The sequence below is a fragment of the Anser cygnoides genome, chromosome 12 (assembly GCF_040182565.1).
Source record: "Anser cygnoides isolate HZ-2024a breed goose chromosome 12, Taihu_goose_T2T_genome, whole genome shotgun sequence".
Classification (NCBI taxonomy): domain Eukaryota; kingdom Metazoa; phylum Chordata; class Aves; order Anseriformes; family Anatidae; genus Anser; species Anser cygnoides.
Genome location: NC_089884.1, coordinates 14285036 through 14309118, shown reverse-complemented (window position 1 = coordinate 14309118; position 24083 = coordinate 14285036). Strand labels below are relative to the sequence as shown.

Genomic DNA, 24083 nt, shown 5'->3' with positions numbered 1-24083 from the left:
TGTAGAAAGACATGCACCTGGAATCATTTCCCTCCGTTCTGATTTATTTCCAAACCATCAATGGGGAATAGTTACGGAAGAAGTCAGGAGCTTCCAGCCTTGCACTTCTCAGCTGAACTGCCCTCCTTTCTCCACAACTAAATGTTACATTACTCCCAGAAGAAGGATCAAAAACTGAATTACAGCTTTGTTTCAAGACATGAATGACTAATTTAACTACATTTTTGTTTTTGTCCTGGCTTAGTTTGATCTCATGATCACCAGCTGGTACTTTGTGAATATTTGTAAGAACACTTTTTGCTCTTTTAAATGTCCAGGCAACAGTTCTGTATGAATACGTTGAACGAAAGGCAGCAGGAATTATCCCACATGAAGAGCTGCCACAATAAAATACACAGGATACATCTCACACCGAGTAATTCAGGCATACCAGACAATTAGAAAGACCCACATTTATTTTAGGAACCACAAGATGAGAACTCTTTCATCACACTTGCTGCACATAAAAAGTGCACGTAGAGGCACATGAAAAATGTCAGACTACACTGAGAGCATATGGAGCTGCAAGCGATGCTGGCAAAGCAGAAAACCAGTATTGATCAGATGCATAAATGCAAAGAGAAAGTACTGTAACGTGAGCCATAAACTTATACAAAGCTACGCCCAAGATTAGGATGTATTTTGATTAGGAAGGCTTAAAAGTCATCCACAGAGCCTCTTTAAATAGCTCATTTCAAGATCCTATCACACAAGTGTGCTTTTCCAGGTTCAGTTCTACACCATTCTTACCCCGAAAGACATATAAAGTGGTGAAGAGATTATGGTATGAGAGCAATCTCACTAGTATTTAGGAAGTGCAATTAATTTCTCTCAAGTTAAAGTATAAATACATTCCTACATTACAAGAAGATGTCAGTCTGAACTACAGCCTGTTTTCTCTTTTTTTTTTTTTCCTTTAAGCTTCTCAGGCCTTTAAGGAGCTACTTCCTAAAGGAAACAAAGACAGTAGGATTTATGGCAATCATGGAGATGCACAAGCAGAAAAGCCACTGAGTACATGAAGTTTCTTCCACTGCCACAGATCCCATTTGTCAAGCTACTGTATGACGTCTGTTCAGTTTGACCAAATAAGTTTTAATGTCACATATATTAAAGACCGGAGAGAGGGTGGACATCAACTGGAAACAGAGCCAGAAAACTGTAAAGGTGAAATAGAAAGCAGTGTAAGAAAACTGTTCAGGTCTCCTGTAGTTCTTGTTTCATCTGCCATTCTGTTGACTGATTTACTCAAACAGGCAAAATGATCTCCTTGTATTATTGGCAATGCCTTTTCTTACAGGGAGAAAAGTGTACTACTGCAGTGCAAAGTCTAACATGAATTCTCTCCATCTTCAGGTCACTCAATCCAATCATATGGTAGCAGAAACCATCACTATTCATTGCATTAATATATCACGTGTACTGGATGTACAAACACGTCTCTTCTGCATGGCCCACGTTAAGAATACCCCTGCCAGCTCCAACAGTAGAAATTTAGTTTGTGTCTTCATGGTAGTGCTGAAGATACTTGACCTAAACCTACTCTGGTGTTTATCCCGTTCTGAGCCCTTTTTGTTTGTGCATTTGTTTACTAGCTAGCTGTAGAATAAGGTTTCAACATTTTCCAAACAAAGTCCCTTGCCTTTCTCGTATTGAAAATATTATGCAGCACTCTTCCAAGTTCTGGCTCAACTTTCCAGCTTGACCTCCAAAGTCAGAGAACTTGTACCACACTTGGCAGCAAAGATGCTGCATTGGTAGTGAATTACGGCTAGCTCCAAGAAAAGAAGACAAATGAATTGTACTAAACAGCCCTTATCCAAAAGCACCTGCCTGTCTCTAACAAAGAGTTTGTCCATTTTAAAGTACAGAACGTACATTTCATCCAAAGGAACCCTGCTGGGAGGTGTCAGTGCAGCTAGAGAAGGTAGACGTGACACCAACAGGCAAAGACAAGCAGATTTCCCTCTTCAGGAAAGAAGCCAGTGACTGGCCAACGAAGAACGACAAGCAATATCCAAAGGTCTAAGAGTAACTTAAGAATTTTTGGCTGAATACAGTTAGAAGTGTTTCATAATTTCTTCAATTATATACAAAAGAAGCATAAAACAGCTAAGACACACAGACTCCCGCATCCTTATATCACTGGAGGGGAGAGCATGTCTAACCAGAACAAGGCTCTTCTAGAATATGAGTACCCCAGGGTGAATTGAATTCATCAATGCTGGACTTGTAAGATGAGAATCAAAGCTGCTGAAGTGGTCATCTTTATCCCAAATCTACAGACAAAGCTGTACAGCTCCAGGAAAGACGACAGCCAGCTGTGGAGGGCAACCAACTGCTTGCTTCCACCACAAAGCATTTTTAGCTCTTCTGAGCAAAAGTAAGCTGCCAAGTATTACCCATTGAATGATTTCAACCAACTAGACAAAAAAAAAAAGGAGACATGACCACACACAGGAGGCAGGTAACAAGCTATGCATTAACAACTAGCATGCTCTTTCCTGCTAGAAGACAAAGTAACCGAAAAAGATCAAGTGCTTGTGGAGCCAGCTGCCCTCTTCACAAACATAAGGGCACTCTCAGGTGCAAAAATAGTTGTTCAGGGACAGTGGAAGTTGAAAAAAAGGTTGTTTTTTTTTTTGTTTGTTTGTTTGTTTTTTGGGAAAGTGTTGGTGCTACAGGGTAACTGCTTCACACCCATAAAACTTAACAGCAAGGGTTGCGATGGTTTGCACAGAGAAGTAAAAGAGCCGTGAGAACTGTAAAACGCTGAAGGAATCTATGGGAAAGGAAGTGAGTTTTACATGATCAGCGAATGACTGAAGAGCATTTACAGAACTTCTAAGCTAGCTGTTGCTGCACTATTTCAACTAGTTCAACAAAAAAGCACTTAAGAAACTGAGTTTCTTAGTCCTGACAGTGGGGTTATACAAGAAGTGAAGCTAATACTGAACTGAAGGAAGGACATCAGCACTTCGTTTCATATAAGCCCTTGTTGAGATATCTTTCACCTTTCAGCCACTAAGAAAAACAGTATAATAATATATATATATATTATATATATATAATATATATATATATAACAGTGCAAAGATACGCTACTGCTACTATTTCTTTTACTTACAACTTTTACTCTCCTCACTTGGAAATGTCATGCTGCCCCCCCACCCCAGCCCCTCTTTCCAGCTCAAAGCTACTTGCCTGAAATGAACAGGAGAAAGCCACTCCTTCCCAAAATAGACACCGACAGAGATTAAATTTAGCTGCTGCTTTAGTACACAAAAGGCTCTGAGATGCAGCAACATTACTGCTTTGTTTCCTTAAAAATTCATTATTGTAATTTTCATCTTCTAAGAAATCAATAAGGAAACTACAGCAGTCCCTATCACAAATCGCATGTAGAATATGTGAGCAGACCAAAGCAGCTCATTTTCATCAGGTTAGTTTTTGGGCTGGCTTAATTCTTGTCTCTTCTTCATTCAGATGCTGACCACAGTCTTGCGGTTGAAGTCTTACAAAGGATTCCACTGAGGATAAAATTCTCTTCCACCCCTGAGAGAAACTTCTCTTTACCATGAAGATTTTTCAATTTCTGCATTATAGGAGGGTTTTCACATTCAGACTGTTACAATCACTACCTTTTTTTTCTTCTCTATTTACTAGAAAACTATAGATGCATTACACGAGTGTTTTCAATTGGACCACAAGTGCACTTGTGCAGCAACTCTCCTAGTTACTGCCACTTACTGCTTTATGGTTCATGCTGTTCAGCAATCTCAGAGCTAAGGGGAAGTTCCCTTTTAGAATAGGCTAAATTGGAAGATACACTCCAAGAGCATACCTACTGTATTTGTCTACTATGTATATATATGTGTATTATATATAATGTGCATGTCAGATCATCAGCATCAACTGTTGTACTCTGCCACAGTCCTTCCAGAGATCCACGTTAATTGCTAACATATTAGTAAATCAAGCTTCAAGTTGGTTTCATAAAACTGGGCAATTAAATTCTTATCAGCAACAAGAAGGATTTTTTAATGAGTCATGTGTTAAGTAATAATCTTCAGCTGAACTTTCACCTTTTCATCCTAAAATGGATATAAGCAGTGGCACTCAGCAAAACATTGTCTGACAGCTGGTATGTCTCGGCAAAAACACCCTTACAGAGAATGTTAGTTAAACTTTTAAGTACAAGTTTTTGACAATCCTGAAATCTAGTGAAAAAGCACAATGTTAGACTTCTAAAGCTGATCATTAAGTTCCATTAAAACTAAAACAAGACATAAATCCCCTAAAAACCCTGGGAATCTCAAGCATTTTCTCATTCACATCCTGGTCAGCCAATATTACTGCAAGCAGTTAGATTGTCTGAAGATTTATGTCACAGCTAGGCCTTACTTTACATCCCATTTGAGAGAGAAAGACCTGATCTGTCCAGTTCTGCGTGTTGCAGTTTCATGTAAAATTACAAAGAAATGTATACACACACAAATAAATACATACTCACTTTCAATCCAGAACCATGTCAAATAACTAAGTGAAATATAGATAAAATCATACAAGATTTGGCTTGGGTTTCACCTGTATAGTAAGGTTCAGGCATCCCTGATCCCTTCTTTATCCAGCTACCCGTGCCCGCTGCAGTAAAACACATGCTGCAGTACCACCACAAAGACTAGACAGGCCCCAGAGTAAATCATTCCCCCCAAATCCCAAGGTGGACCAGTCTGCCTGATCCCCTTCACCAAATGGCCATGTGCACCTGTGATGAGAACAGCCAGGAGCTGTGGAGTAGGCACAGTGTACTCCTGGGGGATAGGCTGGACTGGAGAATTTCACTGCTGTCAAAGGAAAGTATTTTCCAAGCCTGCTAGAAAAAACAATAGTGTATTGCTTTCCAGAAGTCAAGACGGAAAACAGACTTTGTATTGACTTTTAGTTTTGTCTGGACAAGAATTAAAAATACCACTGTGAGTCATTTGAAGGTAATACACATGGGATACCATAGCCTACAACAGAAATATATTCCTGGAGACCCCACTGCATATGCTGCTTCAAAATTAAAATATTTTCCATCCTCGTCTTCTTGTGTTTCATTCTGAAGTGTTTTATCAAGCTTTCAACAACACATTATGACAACTTTGCATTTCCATATTTCAGCTAAAAAGAGGCCAAGAATTAAAATGTATTTACTTTCAATACACTTTGAAATAAACATCTGCATAATTACTTTTGAAATAACAAGTTACAGCTCACATTTACCATACGCTAATTTGAAAGCTTACATTAAATACAAATATTTATCTAGTTTGAAAGAAAGTCAAGTAAGTGTTCTTGCTGATTCACCTGCCTAAATACTTGAAAAAAGACTTCCTTGATTGGCTAAGCCAGTTTTTATCATAGCAAACCTTTGCTGGAACAGAATGCAGATTTCCTTCATTTTGATGTATTTAACTCTCTCTGTTCATTACTTAGTTTCTTGAATTTTAGAAGCCAAATGGAAACCTAAAGGGGAGGAAAGCTACTTCTTTTCCTCCAATTTAAATAACCAGAAAGAAGAAGAGATTTTGTGTCTCAGATTTAAAGGATACAGTAATCAGAATCATCCAATTAATTCACTAACTATAGGAAAAAAAAAGGCACAAAAACCACAAAAAACACTTCACTTTTGTTTAATGACTAGCTTTAAGTATAAAACATATTTTGACCAGCTTTTGTTTTAAGAAGCTTATGTATTTTAATTAGATTTGAACTTTCAGTGTATATAAAAAATAATGCATTTTAAAATACTACAAGTTGTTGGAGTTAATATATTGTTGGGAAGACTGATTTAAGTTGCTGAATAGGGAACAAAAAAAGCTAAATTTTGTCATGGCTAAGATGCAACACATCTCTCTATAGATATGCATCACACCAATGACTACCTCAACAGAACACTGAACTTTTTAAATGTTGGAGCATAAAGGAACAGATTAAACTATTACACATTAATAAGTCTAATTTATAATCAGCTCTAAGAGCACAAGTCTAGTTAGCTTCTTTGCATAATACATTAACAAGTCATATCCGTGCTATTTTAATAACTCTGATCATACATTATTATTTTATATAATTTCATTAGCTACTTTTCTATTTAAGATTAAATTATTCGTGGTGAGTCTTTCTGTTCTTCTGTATTTGGAGAAGTACTGTAAGAAATTAAGGATTTTTTCCCGTTTTGTTCGTCTTTGAGGAACACATGAAATATATCTCTAAAATGTAAAAAGTGAGTAATATAGCAAAATGCTACACACTCGACTTACCACTGCCACAGCATCACTAGAAAGAACAGCTCGAACATCCAGCACTGTATAGTAAGCAACATTGGTCATGATGTAGATAACAGTCACAATTGGCATAGACACTGCAATGGCCAGCGGCAAGTTCCTGTAAAACAAATAAGAAAAGAAAACCCACAAACCAGGAAAAAAATAAAATCCATTAATAATAGAACTGCCTTATTTACTTGCATCCTTTATCTTAGAGATGAAAAGTATGAAGACAGAATAAAGATTTTAAAATAGGTATCTCTGGAAGGCTTTGGTTTCTTTCAAAACTGGAAATTCTAATACAGAATACCAGAAAAAAATAGAAATCTATTGCAATAACTCTAAACCTAAGTTATCTGTAAAAGGGGATTCCATACAAATACTCTTCAAGGCCCTGTCTTCAGAGTTTCCGGATCAATGACTATTGCCTTCAGATTCACATGCCTTAAATTATTTCCTATACCGTTAATCACCGTAGCAACACAGAACCCAAAGGCTCAGAGCTTCGAGCCTCTGCCCTTATTCTCCCTGGAGAATGCTGCTGTTGTTCTACCAGGGAGATCTAAATCAGAGCAAAACCCTGATTCATCTCATCTGCACTCATCACAGCAGAAAACAAATGAATTGGGATGCTTATTATTGGTGCACAGGTACATCATTTAGCAGTGGACTTGTAGTGTTTGGTGAATGGTTAGAGTTAATGATCCTGAAGGTCTTTTCCGACCTGCAGAGGGCTGAGATCCAAAATTGCTGCAGTGTTGTGAATCTACATGTGGCATATCCTTCTTGACACGTTTGCTAGTAACACAAAAAAATCTAGAGTAATCTGAAAACACCGCAAAACAAACTTTAGCTGTAAATAGGTAAGATTTAACTCAAAGCTGGCAGTTTATAAATCGTAGGCAAATCTCTGAGAACATCCATGTACTTCCTGAGAAATTAGAGTTCTTGAAGGAATACACTTTAAACTTTTGCTTAAATTGTTTGAACTTCTCTTCCAAAAAGCCATCCTGTCTCTTCCTGGCATGCAGCTCTGCACACCCACTCCTCCCTGTATTAAAAACCACTTCCCTTTCTTTTGAAACTGGCTCTTGCTAGCTTCATGTGACAGCTTCAGTTTGTGTGGGATGGGTTGGGGTGATTCTTTCGTACTTTCTCTGTGCCTCTCATGTTTTGTTTGTTTTTGTTTTTTTTAATACCTCTATCATGCCCCCCCCCCCCCCCCCCATTAATCTCTTTCCCAGGCTGAAGATCACTGTCTATTCAGTTTTTCCTCATGGAAAAGCCATCCAGTTTTTCTGTGGAAACAGGGAAGTCCTCCTCCCCCTATCACCACCACCATCACCCCCAACAAATAAACCAGTAAATTTGTAATAGGGAGTTCTGGCCAATTTCAAATTTAACCTGTGGATTACAGCTTTGACAGGACAAGCATGAGGAGACTATGGATCAATCGGAAAAAATGGGATTTTTGGAAATATTTCCACCAGTCTGGAATATCTCATTATTCCCAAAAATGCAAGGGTAACATAGAAAGCTGGAATTTGAACTTCACTGTTACCAAGAATGAAGGTTGTGTAAGGAACTAATGCCTATAAATAGCAAATGGGAAAGGGAAGCCCTTTCTGCAGGGAAAACAAAATGTTTGCTTGCTTGCTTGCCTAAGGACTAAATGACTGATACAAACAACACATACAGACAACACATACATATCTTCTGAATACAACAAGTACAACAAACCTTTACAAGGCAATCAGAGGGAACACCATCAACCTGAAATTCAGTCTAACTAAAAATTGCTATTTTTGGAGTGAAAAATACTTATCTGAATTTTATCTTTTTAATAGACAACTGTACTGGTTAACTAAATGTATAGCACAGAAGAAAATGCAAAAGCCAAATCATGTGGGAGAATTAAAAAAACCTCTCTTCCATCCTTTATCTTTCTCTTGTAGCAATCTGAGCTGTTGCTTATAATAGGAAGCAAAAATAATCAAATGGTATTCTATTTTTAACATAAAGGTATCTGCTTACAGACTCGCTACTGAAGAAGATAAGTGTAGTCAGTCACACTTTTACAGCATAAATTCATGGAAAAGATAACATTCTTAAATACAACATCGGAGTTATCGCACAGATAAGCACTGCACGGACTACACTTATGGAACTGCTACACTGCAATATTAACACCTTTTGCAATGGGTAGTACGCAATGACTTGAACTGAAAGCTTATAGAACACTGAACGTGGCATCCTGCCATCAGCTAGACTCGTCTATTCTTACAACTTTTTTAAATCTCTTAATGGAGTTTAAAGCTATTAATTCTTGACCAGTGATTGTTCATGGCCTTGCCATCTGAGTATGGAGTACTTTTAATTATTTCTGTGTAGGTTCAGAACTCATTAGCAAAAGACAAAGACAAAATGAGCAACTGGGAACTATCCAGGTTCAGAAAGCTCACATCGTTTACCTTTCTGGGTTTTTGATCTCTTCAGTTACAAAATTGAGTGTATCCCAACCAGAGTAAGAGAACAATGCAGAATAGAGTGCGAGGGAAATGTCCCCGATATCAAAAGAGGATCCTTCAAAAGAGTTCTCAAAGTGTGATGAATATCCTGTATGGGGAGGAGATACAATGAAATACAGGAAAATAAAATAGAGCAAGTAATTCTTTTCAGTGTGACACACAAAGACTCAGAAGCCCTAAATCCTACAAAGCTGCTTATTAATCCTGTTTTCTGTTTCTGCTCTGTGCTTCAGCCATGACAATAAGCACAGTACTTAAACTACTAAAAGGTACGCTCTCTGGATGATTCTGATCTAACTAAACACCTTTGTGCCCATAATGGCACAAAAATTCAGGAACATTAAATTCAGACTGAGCTACAAACAGCTGGCAGCGACTATACTCAGGATAAAGGTGGTTTTGAGTAACATTCATAAAATAATCCATTCATTCCTGCTATATATCCTTCTAAATTTTCAATCATTTAGCTTATGCATAGAAAAAAGATTATAGTGGATTTTAGATAACTATGACTAAATACATATAAAAGCAGATATCTAAGTTTTAGCTACTGAAAACAGACAATAAACAGAACATAAAGTATTGTTGTGATTAAATTTTGCCAAGCTAGGAGTAAAAGTGTATTTTTTGCACCGGTATTTGTGAGAATATATGTTATCTTTTGACTATCAGCAAGTCAATCCGTTGACTTCCAGCAGGTCAAAACACACTCATCGTGGCAGTTTTATACATTCAGTTTATTGCACATAATAAGGTGACTTATTAAGCAATTCGAAAATGTGCCCTACGCTATGCATCCTGAAATGTTTAGACTTCATCAAAGCTGAACAGGCAAGTATTTGAGGCCTCTAGCCTATCTTTTCATCTTTCTCTTCCCTGCTTTTTATCCTAAGTGGACGTTGCTATTCCCTTGGCGCAGATGTAGGCAGAGTAACTGCTGAGTCCGGAACAGAGAAGGGTGACACTGTCAAGGAAGTAGGTAGGGAACAAGCTCAGTATCTAGAAAACAAGAGATGGAGCAGACATGCTGAGGGATGAACACTGTCAAGGTGCTCACGTATGCATGTTCTTGTTCCATTCACAGTAATTACTTTGTTTGTGGACTTTCAACAATAACTGCTTAGAGCAAAGGACACAAATTGCCAGATCGACAGGAAAAAAAAATGTGGCAGCTTTGAAAGCACGATAATTTTTATTTTTAAGCTACCACACCAATAAATCCTCCCCAAAGGAAAGGGTACGAATAAAACTTAGTTCAGAACTCTTCTCCTTAAACGTGAAGGCACAATGCCTAACACACACGCAAAATCCTCAAAGACAGCAACTTCCTAATTTTCAAAGCTGTAACAGAGCTCAGCATTTGAGGGGGAAGAAAAAAAAAGGGGGGGGGGGCTGCTCCTGTTACACAAATCTGCTTACAACTTCTTAAAAATCTATTTTGACTTTAGGTTCAATCACTTTCAGACCTGCACAAAATTCATTTTGCAAAAACAACGCTCAGTTGACTTTAGAGATTTCTTTCACAGGAATTTACAGCTTTCTCCTCACATATCTTATTTTGCTAGCACTGTGCTTTGCTGCTTTCATTTCCCTTATTATTCCATCCTCCAGGCAGTAAATTGCACAACATGGCTGAGCAATCACTTTTCTTTTACTTAGCTCAAGGTCAACTGAGATAGGATAGCTACCCATGATATAAAATCAGGATAATACTTAACATTAATGGTTTCATAGTGGCTGTATTATGCTTGTACTGAGACATTTGATAACACATATAAAGAGGTGTTTTACAGTCTCTAGACCACTGTTTCAGTTTAACTGATAAGTACGAACCTTTGCTTTAAGTTTAGATGCTTACCCTGGCATATTTTAACAAGTCCAGTTACGATGATGGCAATAAGAGCAGCAACTTTAGCGTAAGTAAATATATCCTGCACCCGTGTTCCCCATTTAACGTAGGCACAGTTTATAAATGTTAGAAGACCTAGAGGGAAGGTGGGGAGGGGTGGAAAAGAAAAAAAGAGAAAAATGAGAAGACGGAACAATATTCAATTTAATTCATTTTTCAGAGATTTTCAATGATAATCCTAACGCACACTTACCTGTTACACTAATACTCCGGTTAACCTAAGCAGTGTAACAATATGCTGGTACTGAAAACTAGTTCAAACAGCAGGAAATTGTTATTCTAAAGGCTCATAATACATACCGTTTCAAAACAGGGAAGGAACGACCTTCCACACATCAGTGGTCCCCTGGTTACAAGAACATTTTCTCATGTTACCCCTGAACAGATGCATTCTGCAGCTATACCAAAGCTAAAGAAACTATTACATGAAACTATTAGCTTCAATTTACCAATACTGTTCTGCTAAATGAAAGATTATCCAGAAATTCATTTAGGTAAACATTTTAAATAGTGCTTTAGAAGTTTTTTTCCTCTTCCTTGTTAGTCTGGGGATCAGTTCAACATCCACAAGTGATTTAAAATACTGCATAGGGTCCCAAATAAGTCATTATTCTTTTCCAGTTCAGTTATACTGTATTAACAGGTGAGGCTAGAACAGATCTGACCAGACAACATGGTCTACAACGCAACATTACGGCAGGGGTTTGTAACTAGATGTTCCTTAAATTTCAACCCAAACCATCCTAGGATTCTATGATTTTTAAAAATTGGTGGTAAGTAACGTGTATTCAAAGTACATTCCTCCCTCTGGCCCCAAATAGATCAGTGTCAGACCTATTTCACAAGACTGAAATGGGAACTGAAGGGAGACTACCAGATTTCACAAGCATTTGCCTAACGGGCTGACTAAACTTACTCATATGATCAACTTCCCCTAGAAAGACTTTTCAAGCTACTGTTCAAATACATTGTTCCTGTGGCTCTCAACACTTTGCATTATCAAGTCCAGAGGCAGCCAGACAACCTTTGCCTGTACTCAAATGCTGAATACTCAACAGGATTCAGTACCTTCAGCGTCATTTATTCTATAAAACACTTAGTGAAGGAACATTTCTCTTATCCAGATTATCATTACAGTATTGATTTCAACCCCAAAGCTTAACTATTTTCTCCAATTCTCAATGCTTCCACTAGCTAGTAAAAGTGTGGTTATCTTCCACTGCAGTTTTCATTTCTGTACAAGTTTCTTGTACCATGTATTATTAAAATGCATACACATACAAATTCAACTTGAGTAAGAAAATATTAGCAAATAAAAATTAAATGAAGAGACGTGATATATTATTTTCTCTCCCATAATCCAAGAAAAATGTGATACTATTAAGATACAAATGCACTTAGCACAGTTACCAAAAAGAAGAGTAATTGTTTAAAAGATAACAAAAGGAAGGTAATGACCTCATTACTGCTACTAGCATACTAGAAAATCTGGCCAAGTGGAACTGCTGAACAAGATTCCACAGACCTTGGCAAGATGAGGGGAAAAAAAACAGTTGTATCAAATTTCAAAAGTCAGGACTGCCAGCTCCCAAAGAACCCTCGTTAAAAAAACAACTCTGCTTGGTCTCTGCTGTTCAGTGGTAATGATCAGTATTATCCACGGAGTAGCTGCTCACAGGGTGTATCTGAACATTAAAATAATTTTAAGCAACTTTCAATTGGGAGCAACTGTTATTAACTCTTACTTGATTGAGTTAGGGTTTGGTCTCCAGGTGAAAGGCTACGCTGTCTCTGATATCTTTAAATATGAAATCAACAAAAGAAAACAATCAAGAATCCGAACAAGTGACATCCTCTTACTAAAATTATACTTTCATGTTTCCCTCAATTTTTAAAAATATAAAATTAAAAGATAAATTTAATATTACTCCTCAAAAATTACATAATTTAGCTTTTTAAAGTTGCTGAGAACTGCCAAGTTTAGGTCTGCAGTGCCAGGTGCCACCCCTGTTTCCAAAATGAATGACAAAGCAGTGCTGTGTAACACTAAGATGGATCTCACATGAGATCTAGTATTATTACCACAGTTAAAAACAAAAAGCCAATACCACAACAACTCTGGGTTTGGTATATAAGCTATACCTAACCAGTGTTCAGGCTTCCATTCCCAGCAGCTTCATTAATAACGTTTTAACCTTATCCATGGGTAAGGACTGACACAGCCCTGCCAGGGAGAAGCGCAGGCTTTAGCAGCAACAGCTACATGAAGTTGAAGAGCAGGGGTGATTCTCAGCACTGAAGCCTAAAGAGGACAGAACAGGCATTTAAACCACAAAACAAACTGTTGAAGTCAGTCTTTCACCCCCATGGCAGTGACCTTGCCCCGACTTAGAAAAAAAAAAAAGTGCTAAATTTCCTCTATTAGCAACAAACCTGTGCCAGGACACCTTGGGTCAGTATCTGGCTAAGGAATGTGAACATGATGTTACAGGTCCCTCATTTCTGCCCTGAAGCTGTCACAACAAAATGTGGTCCACATTTGGGACGGGGGCAGGAGAGGAAAGGAGCAGAGCTGAGTAAGCTCACAGATATTTTTGGAAGAAGTCTGTGATTATTCTTCCCACTACTTGGACCCTTTTGCCCACATTAGCACTTCCCCAACAATAACAAATTAATCCACAAAAGCTGAAAGGGGAGCTATAGTGTTTACAACTAATTATAGAGGTCAAATATTTGAAGCACACACAGACAACTGCACAAGGGACATTACAGCTACTTTACAGGCTCCCTGTTGCCTCAAAAAGGATCCAGGTAGGAGCAGCACATCGCCCTTCTGTAGCATGTTGATGGAAGTAAGAAAACTCAAGCGCCCTATTAGCTTTATGATAAGAACTCCTCAAGTTGACAGTGTGGGGAGGCTCCACAGCACATGGCGAGACTGCACAGTACCTGACAAAGGACTGCCGCGTAGACTTGCTGAAAGATATTTTTGACTGTGTACTGGGAATGAAAAATACGTATAGAAACACTCTCGATAGAAATACCTAAAATTAAGACACACACAGCACAATCATAGAATTTCATTCTTTCAGTGCAGAACAGTCCTGATTTGAAGCATGTGGACAGTTTGATGTTGTTCCTCTGTACTGACTGCCCAAGGAGCTATCTGATCACAAACATTTCAGTGTTCTGTATGCACACAAAATTTCCTCCTCAAAACTCTTTACAACAGGTACAGCTTCTTGGTGCTACTGTTAATCACAAGCATGAAGAATAACCTTGACCTAATGATCTCCTGAAACCCTACCAGAGTAATTACTTAAGCATGTCTACATTGAGTAGTTATTGAAAAATAAGTTACAGCAGAATTCATAGCATAAGAGCTATTCAGCCACAACTCTTAGAGCACACCAAGAGTACTTTGGGGTTTGATTTAACCTACCTCTCTGAAGGAAAAACTTTTTTCTTTGTTTTTCCCATGTTAAGTCAACTTGGAAGAGTTAAACACTGTTATGCTTCTGAATGAGAAAATGTTAATTCACAGACTAATACTTTTAATACTTATTCATCGACTGGAAATTGTTGTTTTCCTTACCGTAACTCAAATTGTTTCAGTATGTAACAACTCAGGGATTTGGTAGGATTTGCTTTAATAAAGCTCAACTGTAGATAAAAAAAAAAATAGCATAGTAAGTTTCAAGAAATACTTACATTCACAAGCAGCTGCTATGAGCCGACAAGCAATGTATGGAGGATCACAAGATGGGAAGAAAGGTTGAACTATGTAGTTAGCAAAGGTGATTGCAATAACCGCCTGGCTCGTTGGCTCAATAATTAGGAGTGAGGTCCACAAACGAATAAAAGCAATGAAGCTCCCAAAAGACTCCAAGATGTACGCGTAGCTCGCTCCTGACTTTGTAATAGTGGTTCCAAGTTCAGCATAGCAGAGAGCTCCGAAGACTGAAAAGATCCCTCCAATTGCCCAAATTACTAGAGACAATCCATAAGCTTTGCTGTAGATGAGAACTCCTTTGGGAGAGACAAAAATACCTGAACCGATCATGTTGCCTACTATAAGGCTTATCCCATTTAGCAGAGATATTTCTTTCTTCAATTGCATTGTATTTTGGTTTCCATCCTGCATTTCAGAGTTGTCATTGGGATCGGTCTTGTCTGATTTATTGATGGGGCTGTATTCAGCCAGTGAGCTATGAGACTTAGCACAATCTGTCCTTTCTCCCATTGTGGAAAGGCTGTGAATTCTCCACGACTACAAATCACAATCTAAAACAAAACAGAGAGCTGAAATCATTATAAACATTTTTATCCTATAACTTTCTCATCAAGGCTTCTTTCCACCTTTTCACCCTATGTGAAATCCCCTTTTGTTATTTCACGTGTTTTCACACAAAGGGAAATCCATGCATAGTTAAAGCAAACAAATGAAAAAAAGCAATATACAGGCAGCAAGACACAAATTCCAGTATAACTTAAACAAAGAAAGGAATTTCTGCCTTTCAGAAAAACAGTGAGGGAAAAAGTAGGAAGAACAGAATTGGGGACCTGCAAGGTTGATAAGGAAGAAAGAACCGACAGAACCAAGATGAGGTAACATAAAAGAGAAAAAGCATTTTAAGACCAAGCTGGAAGTTTGAAGCATGAACACAAGTTTACTGCAGTACTAACAATCTAATCAAATCATTATACCTCCACAGGTAAGTTATGAGTGATCTGGTAACAGGACTGCATGTTCTATTAACACACTGTGGACTGTTAACCAAGGGCAATACAAAGACATACTTAGTCCAAAATCCCCTTCATCTAACTGCTGATTTATATTTCGTAATACAGTTTGATTTCCCACCCATCTCCTCCAAGAAACTCTGTTTCCATTTCCCACTGCCTCATTTCTTGGCATTATCTAAGAGTGCAAGCTGTCCATGAAAAAACACAGTAGTTCCAGTCCAAATTCCTCCACTAGCGACTGTATTTAGGAGTACCTAAGAGAATAGAAACAAAACAAACATTCTCCTTTGCTTCGGAATTGACTTTTTGGAAAAGAACCACCTTCTTCTCAAGGCTCCAGGAAATTCTCCCATGCCTCTCAAAAGCAAGTTACTGCTAATAACATTTACAAGAATAAACTGATAATTAGCAGTAATTCTGGATGAGGCACATTATATAGTGTATACTATTATATAGTGTTTATTATTATATATCAAATAAGAAATCTATTCACAGAGCAGTCTTATATGGAAACCAACCCAAACTGCAAACTCATTAAACCTCCAGTGTACACTTCAGCCATTTACAATAGAACAGTATGCAATTAATGTATCTCTGCATCTAGTAACATACAAACACAAAAAGTTTTGCTCATGCAGTTAGAGGAACACCCTTCTGGAGGGAAAACTTAATAATCATACTCCTCCTTTATTAATTAGCCGACATCCGTATACTGCAGTATAGGAAACCTGGCTTGACATTGCCTAACTTCAATAGTTTTAAATATCTTAAAAGGATAAAGATTATTTTCAACAAATAGAAAAGTAACTTCTACAGAAATGGCACAGAAATCATTTACTGAACCATATTACATCATCTATCTCTAACTCCTATCAATGTTTTAGCTTTTTTCATACTGAAATAGAGACTATGTTCTTTTAAATAATGCAAAATGAGATCCTCAATCCATTTAGCTGAATGCCTTCTGATTTATTTTCCCCCCAGTATTTCAGAAAAAACACACTCTAAAGATGTTTACTAAGTATGTATTTTATCAAGTTTATACATGAGCCAACATCTTATCTCGTGTCACATCACATGTCCTCAAATTTCACACTTTTAGTTGGACTAAAACTTTCCAACTTTCTAGAAACTGCTATTTCTGAACTTAACTGGAGTGCTATAATGAGGCATCTCCACCTGAATTAAACTAACTAGATGAGAGGGATCCACACAGTTTTCACAGATGAGCGTGCCCCAAACTGCAAGGAAAAATGAAAGCAAGTTCAGCTCCCCAGTTGTTGCCGGTCCTCCTTGTTATTTACTCTTCTACTTGGTTACTCTCCATACCTACCCACCTACCTTCCACCGCTTCCGCCAAACACATTCGCAACCACAGACTGATTGTTTTTCTGTTACTGGTGTAACAGTTAAGCCTTCAGAAAGCCATGTGGCCTGTAAACTCGTGAGATTATTTGGTTTGCTTTAAAAGAAAAGGTTCAGTTATAACTATGTAACGCAAAATATTAATATCATAACCAAATACAAATCTGACTCAATCATCAGAAAGTATAAATGTGTAAAACAGCAAGACGAGTAATCAAAGCAGGTGTCTTGATGACTAACTTGACCAGAAGTAGATTTAACAAGCACTTGTCACCAGCAAAAACAGCATTTCACTTGAGGCTTTTCATTTCTGCTTTGACTCACACAGGACACTAGCTGCAAATGTATTCCCGAAGGCGAATCACTGGAGAAATCCTGGTGGGAAAAATAAGAGTACTATAGCTATTGTTACGGTATCTGACTGCTATTTTGAAAATATTCCAGTCATCACCAAGCTATCCAGCTAGAGAATAAAATCAAGTATTATGTTAAGAATTGACTCACTGATATAAAATCTCATTTTGGTGATAAGTGCACAGCTTTATGGTTTCTAACACCACATACCCTAATCATCACTCTCATATCTTCCCGGAACACCTTTCACGGTACAACTTGTTCAGGAGCACAAACACTACTCTGAATTCTCAGGCATTCTGAAGATTTGATTCAAATGTGTCCATCTCTATTAGCAGCACATGACTGCAGTTCTATACAGTTTTGTTACTGATGACCTTGACAGTTGTTTGTCCTATTTTACCCTACCCATGAAGCAGCAACCACAATATCCTCCCAGTTTAACATACTTTTCCCCCCAGTACCCCTTCTGTCTCTGAGTCTGCTTTTGTTATTCCCAGCTTTGGGTCTCTGCCAACAACAGCTCAGGTTTTCATGAAGGTGTGCACAACAGCTCACTCAGGATTTGGCATTTCATTCTCTTCTCTAACCTTGCTTGTTTTAGTCTTAAAGCCTTCAGGGCAGGAATTGCTTATTTGCCTGAGTCACGTGTCTTGTTGCACTACCTCTATGACAGAAACAGAACTACTGGCACGGTTGTTTTTTTTTTTTTTTTTCTTCTACAAATACTTCACTTAACTGGAACTAAAACCACCAAAAAGGAAAAGAGAGGGCAGAAAAGACTGGAGAAAACTGAAGTAACATCAAGATTAGAAACTTTAAAAACAACTACATAAAAAATCGAATCCATGATTCTGGCACAAGGCCATTGGTTTTGTGCAAACAGAAGATAGGCTTGGAAGTGAAGAACCAGGGAGGAATAGCATAATATCTTCTAACATGCAACAATTCTGAAATGTTCCAGCTAGAAACAGTTAGAACTCTAATGCTGCCAAAGCCCTGCCATAGGACTGCTAAGGCTAATGCGGGCTTATGACTTCACACAAGCTAATGTGTGTTTCCTCATCACACACCCTTGTGCAATACGAAGTCTTAACCTCTTGTTTTTGCTGATGGTTGCAGCTGTGAGGAATCCTTTTGCTGATATGCGTACAATTTCTACTGGAATGACACTGCTGTTAATATAGACAGCTTCAGTACAAAACCGGGACAGAATGACCTGAAACTAAGATCACTTCATTGTCTCACCAAAAATATAAATTCTGATAAGGTCTACCACACATTGCCCCCTTACCAAAGGAACTAATGAAAGTTAACACGCGCTTATAGTGAAATACTAACACTGCATTACGAGGCGGCCTTCCTTTAAGAAGGAAAGAGGAAGATCCCCTCTCTCCCCCTCACCAAGGACAGCAGCTGGTCTGGCATTTGTTCAGCAGGGACTGAACCTGCGAGCCGATGTCAAATACCAAATACTCACATACAATACCTGCTCATTAGCAGAGACTTCCAGTATTCCTGCCTCTGTCTTCTGCAGTAGTCTTGACTGCATGCAGCAACCCTTGTAATAACACAGCTTTACATAAATACTTTGACTATTCACTTATTCCAGCTGTAAAACTCCTGTTTCTTAACATGATTTGTCCTTTGGGTAAGAGTCAAGACTGCCCTACACATGCAAACAGCATAAATGTGTTCAGGGAGTTAAGCACCAACAGAGCAAAGGTTGTAAGTCCCAGAAATACCTATTCCTTGCAGTGTATGTATTTAGGCACCTCATAGTCTAACCATTTAAATGGGAAAGGTTTACTCTGTCTAGTATGGCTCTTGTTTCTGGTGAGAGAAAAATCACTTTTCTGTCACACATGGTTAGCAGACAGGAAGCCCTTGCACCAAAAGCAGTTCCCAATGTAAAGATTTAACCTGTTCAGCCAAGTCCTGCTTGCTCCCATACGCAAACCATCTTTAGCATTGTAAAAAACAGTATAAACCTTGGATCAAATAAAACTGCCTGTAACATCCATTTATAAGAAAGTTTGAGGTGTGTTTATCATATGAATATGACAACAGATATGAAAGAGAAGTTTCTAGGTCAATTATTCACTTAACAGTGTATCAGTGATGGCAGTAAGTCCTGACTATACGCACGTGGGACACACCTGCACAGGAGAAGTTCAGCAACACTGCACACATGTTCTGACAAATCCTGAAAAAGGCTTCGAACATTAAATGAGGGAAAGACTTACAACCTGCTCACAAGCAGGTATCCTTGTACAACATCTTAGCAACTTTTCAAAATTTACTGAAGTACTACTAATCCTAATCAAATCCACCTCAGTAATAGATTTTAAACCAAGTTACTTTGAAGGTAGGGAACTGTGCTTGCTACAAGTGGAAAATAACATGCCACTATATCCCTCACACTTCTAGTTTATTTTATACTTCCAAGGGAAAAATTAGAAGTAAGCTTACAAGTAGGGACTTTCTAGTAGACTGTCTTCAGACAGAAGTGAGCACTCAAGGCAGCTACAGCTGGAAAAAGATCTGGAGAAACACATAAAATCAGCCCCAGGTAAAGCCAGGCCATGATAGAGTCTGTTTGAATAATTTACCTGATTTTTATGGTGGTGCACAAAAGTGGGAAAAACGGGGAAAATAAAGTCAGATGGCACACAGCTACATATCTCTATACACACACACGCTCTTTAGCTGTAACTTAGTCACCTAAGGCACTTCTTAATGCACACCTTAACGCACTTCTCTTCAAAAATAATAATAATCACACAAACAATCAAACCCAGTACCTCACACATGCTTGCCTGTGGGCATTACACTATGACACCTAAGTTCCTGTGGCAGCTGGCTGCAGAGCAGCCATTATCACATGTGCCTGTCCCAAAAACACCCTATTCTGACCCAACCTGAGCTCCGAGCCTGGTGTTTGCCTGCAGCCAGGCGAAATAAAACAAATAAAACCAACTCGGGGCTCGGCAAAGCCACCCCGGGGGCAGCCCACGGGCGGCGTGACAAGCCCGGCTCGGGGCCGCTTCGTCCTGGTCGCTCCTTCCTTCCCCAGTGGTTGTTTTTTTTTGATAAAATAAGACAAATTCAGGCTTTTTTTTTTTCGCGGCCACGCGCCTCAGGGCAAAGGCGCCTCATGACAGAGGCGCCGGCCGGCTCCGGAACCGGAGGCCGGGCGGAGCTGAGGGCACCCTTCACACACACACCCCTCAGGTGCTGCCGTTAAAAATAATAATAATTAATAATAATAAACACGGAACAACTTCCCACCACTACCACACACCTGCAGCCGGCCCCGGGTGCTGCCGGCGAGGCCCCCACGCTAACCGCGCTGCCTCCCAAGGCGGGAGGGAGCCGGCGCCTCCCCACCGTGCCTACCCCGGGGGTCTCCCGGCACGTCCCCCGCCGGCTCCGGGTGGCTGTAGCGGTGCGGCTGCCCCCGTTACCTCCTCTCCGGCCGGCCCCGCTGCGGCGTGCCCCGGGGATGCTCGCTCCTTGCCACACTCCGCTTGATGGCGGCCGCTCCGCCCCGCGGCCCCGCGCCCTCCGCCGCCGCCGCCTTCCTCCCCTCCCCGGCAGGAAACCGCGGCTGCTTCCCTCCCTCCTCGCCTCGCCTCCCCTTCCCCGGGGGAGCCGCCCGAGGGCCCGGCCTCCCCGTCCGGGGTCGCTTCAGCCGCGCCGCGCCCTGCGGCTGAGGAGCGTGGCGAGCCCTCCTTGCCCCCGCGCGAAATGGGCGACGGCTTCTCCTTGCCGCGGGGCTGGGAGCCATCCTTCCTTCCCCTCAGGCGCAAGATGGAGAAGAGGTTTAGGGCTGACGGTGTGAAAGCGGTGCTTTTTGCAAACCCCCGGGCTCGCTGGAGGAGCCTTGATGCTGCCGCCTCTCCCCTGGGGCAGGTGGAGGTGGGCCCGGGCCCGCCCCGCAGCCCCTGAGGGGAGCTGGGGCCACACAGCTCCCGAGGTAACACAGCACCGAGGCTCAATCTCGTGAGATTGACCCAAAATGAGGGGCCTGAGGCAGCCGAAGGTTTTAAACCTGGCATTAGTTCGGGGTACAGCTGCTACGAGCCATAGTGGATCTGGATATAAGAAGGAAAGCCTTAAAATGCTGCCATTTGCATGTTGGTGTCCTCAAGCGGAGCTCAGCCGCACCTAAAATTTGGCTCCAGTGAAATACATCTAGGTGAATCTCTCAAAATTGTCATTAAATAATGCCCCGCAGCTTCTGAAAATGACAGTAAGTAAGTGATTTGCCATTTAGCAGACTTATCTGGGTTCGTGTAATGAAATATTTGCCTTCCTCTATCAGGTTAATAGTTTTAGCATGTCTGAGTCAGTGAACTCCAGGCTACTACCCCTTCCTGATGTCCTTCGCTGCCCCTTCAGCTGTTCCTTGCCAGGCAAGGAGAAGGTCAATGCCTGAAAAGACAACAGGGCTCTGGAGACGTGATGGTCTTTGTCTCCTTCACAACAATCTCATTATCTTTCCCCCAGCCGATGATTATTATCTGCAGTCTCAGATGAGTCAGAGGTAGATTTTTTCAGTAGAACGTACTGGGATAAAAAGCGTTCAGCCAAATAAAAATTACAAGGCTGTAAAAGGACTGGGAAAAGCAAATTATGTATTGTAATAACCATAAGCAGTAAATGCAATGGTGGAGTCCAGCTCAGTTACCATGAGGCTTACATTTCTAATTTCCATACTACTTCCTCTCAAGGCTTGCTTGTTTGACGGCTTGCTTGTTTTTTTCTTTTTTTTTGTGACATAGATAATTAGCATACAAAGGCACTGCTGCCCTCTTATATCTCCAGATATTCATTACATTGTGTTTCAAGAGCAATGAACAAAGAAAATCTCTTCCTAGTTGGCTTTTTATGTGCACATATTGGTGAAAAGCTTCCTGGTTGCTACAGTAGACTTGATTTCCAAACTATACAGCACTATGGCAAAGCAAACTCTCATTTGCAGGTTGTAATCTGAAGGAGTTTGATAATCTTAACTCTTTCATTACCTTTGCTTCAACTCTTTGTTTGGCTTTTGTTGTTTGTTGGTCTTATGCAAGTACATGTAGAGATAGCTACACTAAATGGATTACCTCCTAAACTACTGACAATGTTGTAAAGCAGCAAACAAAACCAGTCTGCCTTCTTCTGTAGTTTAATAGCCCTGATAAATGACTTCTTTGTTTTCAATCCACTTACACAGAACTGATATAAAACAAAAAGTCATAGAAGCCATCCCTGGAATATAGCTGAAATTTGTACAACGAGAAACTTAATAATTACAGTTAGAAAGATAATATGACCCTGAAAGCAGTTCTTAGCTTTAAATAGTGTTTAGTCATTAATTACAAATATTGATAGTGCTCTATTTGTAGTACTAACAATATCTTTCAGGTAGACATACTTGATGTCAGTCTTGCACATTAATCAAAAAATGAACTGTGAGAATGTAAAAGATGCAGCTGATTTCAATTGATGCTAGACTGCCTTTTAAAGCTCTCCCATAAATTGAATCTGCTGGAGACAACATTCATTCCTTCAGAAAATGGACTCAAAGTGTCGGATAATTAGAATGTTGCCTTTGCCTTAGGAACAAGAAATAGGGAGCTGAAAAGACATAGAAAAGAAATTATTAGACATTTGCTGGCAATATAGAGTATGACATTTTATTCTATAATCTTGAAAAAGATTTATTGGAAAACGTGCCCATTCAAAGATTTCAAATTAGAACTACACCCTTTGAATTCTGAAAACTTGTAATACTGCAGAGGTTGGCATCAGAGACCTAAGAACATCATCGTAAGGGTAGACCAATGCAAGTACTTCTGAAGTGTTTACAAGTGACCAGAAACAAACTTACAATAATCATAGAATGGCTTGGGTTGGAAGGGACCTTAAAGATCATCAAATTCCAACTCCCCCATCACAGGCAGGGACACCTTCCACAGGTTGCTCAAAGCCCCATCCAACCTGACTGTAAACACCTCCAGGGATGGAGCATCCACAGCCTCTCTGGGCAACCTGTTCCAATGCCTCATCACCCTTGTAATAAATAATTTCTTCCCTATATGTAATCTAAATCTACCTTATTTTAGCTTAAAGGCATTACTCCTTGTCCTATCACTAAACTCCTTGACAGAGAGTCCTCTCCAGCTTTCTTGTAGGCCCTCCTTAGGTACTGGAAGACTGCTATAATACCACTATAATTAAATAAATAAATATTTGATTATCCATTTTGGCAAAATAGGTTCATGATTTTATAAATTACTCCTTCAATGTTACTGTATAAGCCAAATGTAAGTCTGGACTCCTTACTTTATATGTCCTTCTCTTCTTGCTGCAGATTACATCTACAAACAATGTGCCTGATTCCTGATCCTCCATAAACGGCCTTTGGTAAGTTATATCAGTATGGATCTGGGCATTCTTTAAGTGCTAGCAGAGAAAACCTAAAAAAAACACAACAACCAAACCTACTTTGTTTTCACTATGATTTTCATCTGATATCAATTTACTCAAGATCACATCTCTTTCAGCTAGGGAGGACTAAGTCAAACAGGTTTTCTACGTCTGTGAGTTTTGCCATATCTGCTTTTTTTGTCTGACTAATATTGCCATTAAATGTGATGTAGGAAATGTTAATTTAACCCCCCAAAAAACTTGAAGAATGAACAGATTAAATATCCTTAAACAAACCAAAACTGAATTTGCATCAGACTAAAGAAAACCTAATTTACGGGATAATCATTAAATGGTTTTAGAACATGACAGAGCCAAGTTAAAAATTGCTGTTAAATCTAATTGATC

General features: G+C 39.5%; 1 protein-coding gene and 1 long non-coding RNA gene across 5 annotated transcripts in view; one reads left to right on the top strand and one right to left on the bottom strand.

The window, feature by feature from the left end:
• SLC7A6 (solute carrier family 7 member 6) overlaps positions 1 to 20879 on the bottom strand; it is a 30256-nt gene extending 9377 nt beyond the window's left edge. Inside the window, exons 1-5 of one of the 3 annotated variants that reach the window (XM_048078643.2) lie at positions 20723 to 20879; positions 14502 to 15074; positions 10740 to 10865; positions 8825 to 8969; positions 6348 to 6471 (exon numbers count right to left, since the gene is read on the bottom strand). In XM_048078643.2, the coding sequence (XP_047934600.1) occupies positions 6348 to 6471; positions 8825 to 8969; positions 10740 to 10865; positions 14502 to 15033 (927 nt within the window). In that variant the 5' untranslated portion in view covers positions 15034 to 15074; positions 20723 to 20879. Of the gene's footprint in view, positions 1 to 6347; positions 6472 to 8824; positions 8970 to 10739; positions 10866 to 14501; positions 15075 to 20559 lie in introns of all 3 variants that reach the window. The other 2 variants (XM_048078644.2, XM_048078642.2) reach the window with 2 other exon arrangements.
• A 39-nt stretch (positions 20880 to 20918) lies between these two features.
• The window catches only part of LOC136791825 (uncharacterized), a 37321-nt gene continuing 34156 nt past the window's right edge, over positions 20919 to 24083 (top strand). For both annotated transcript variants that reach the window (XR_010834642.1, XR_010834643.1), the window contains exons 1-2: positions 20919 to 21510; positions 23620 to 23672. This is a non-coding gene — a long non-coding RNA (uncharacterized lncRNA). The remainder of the gene's footprint in view (positions 21511 to 23619; positions 23673 to 24083) is intronic.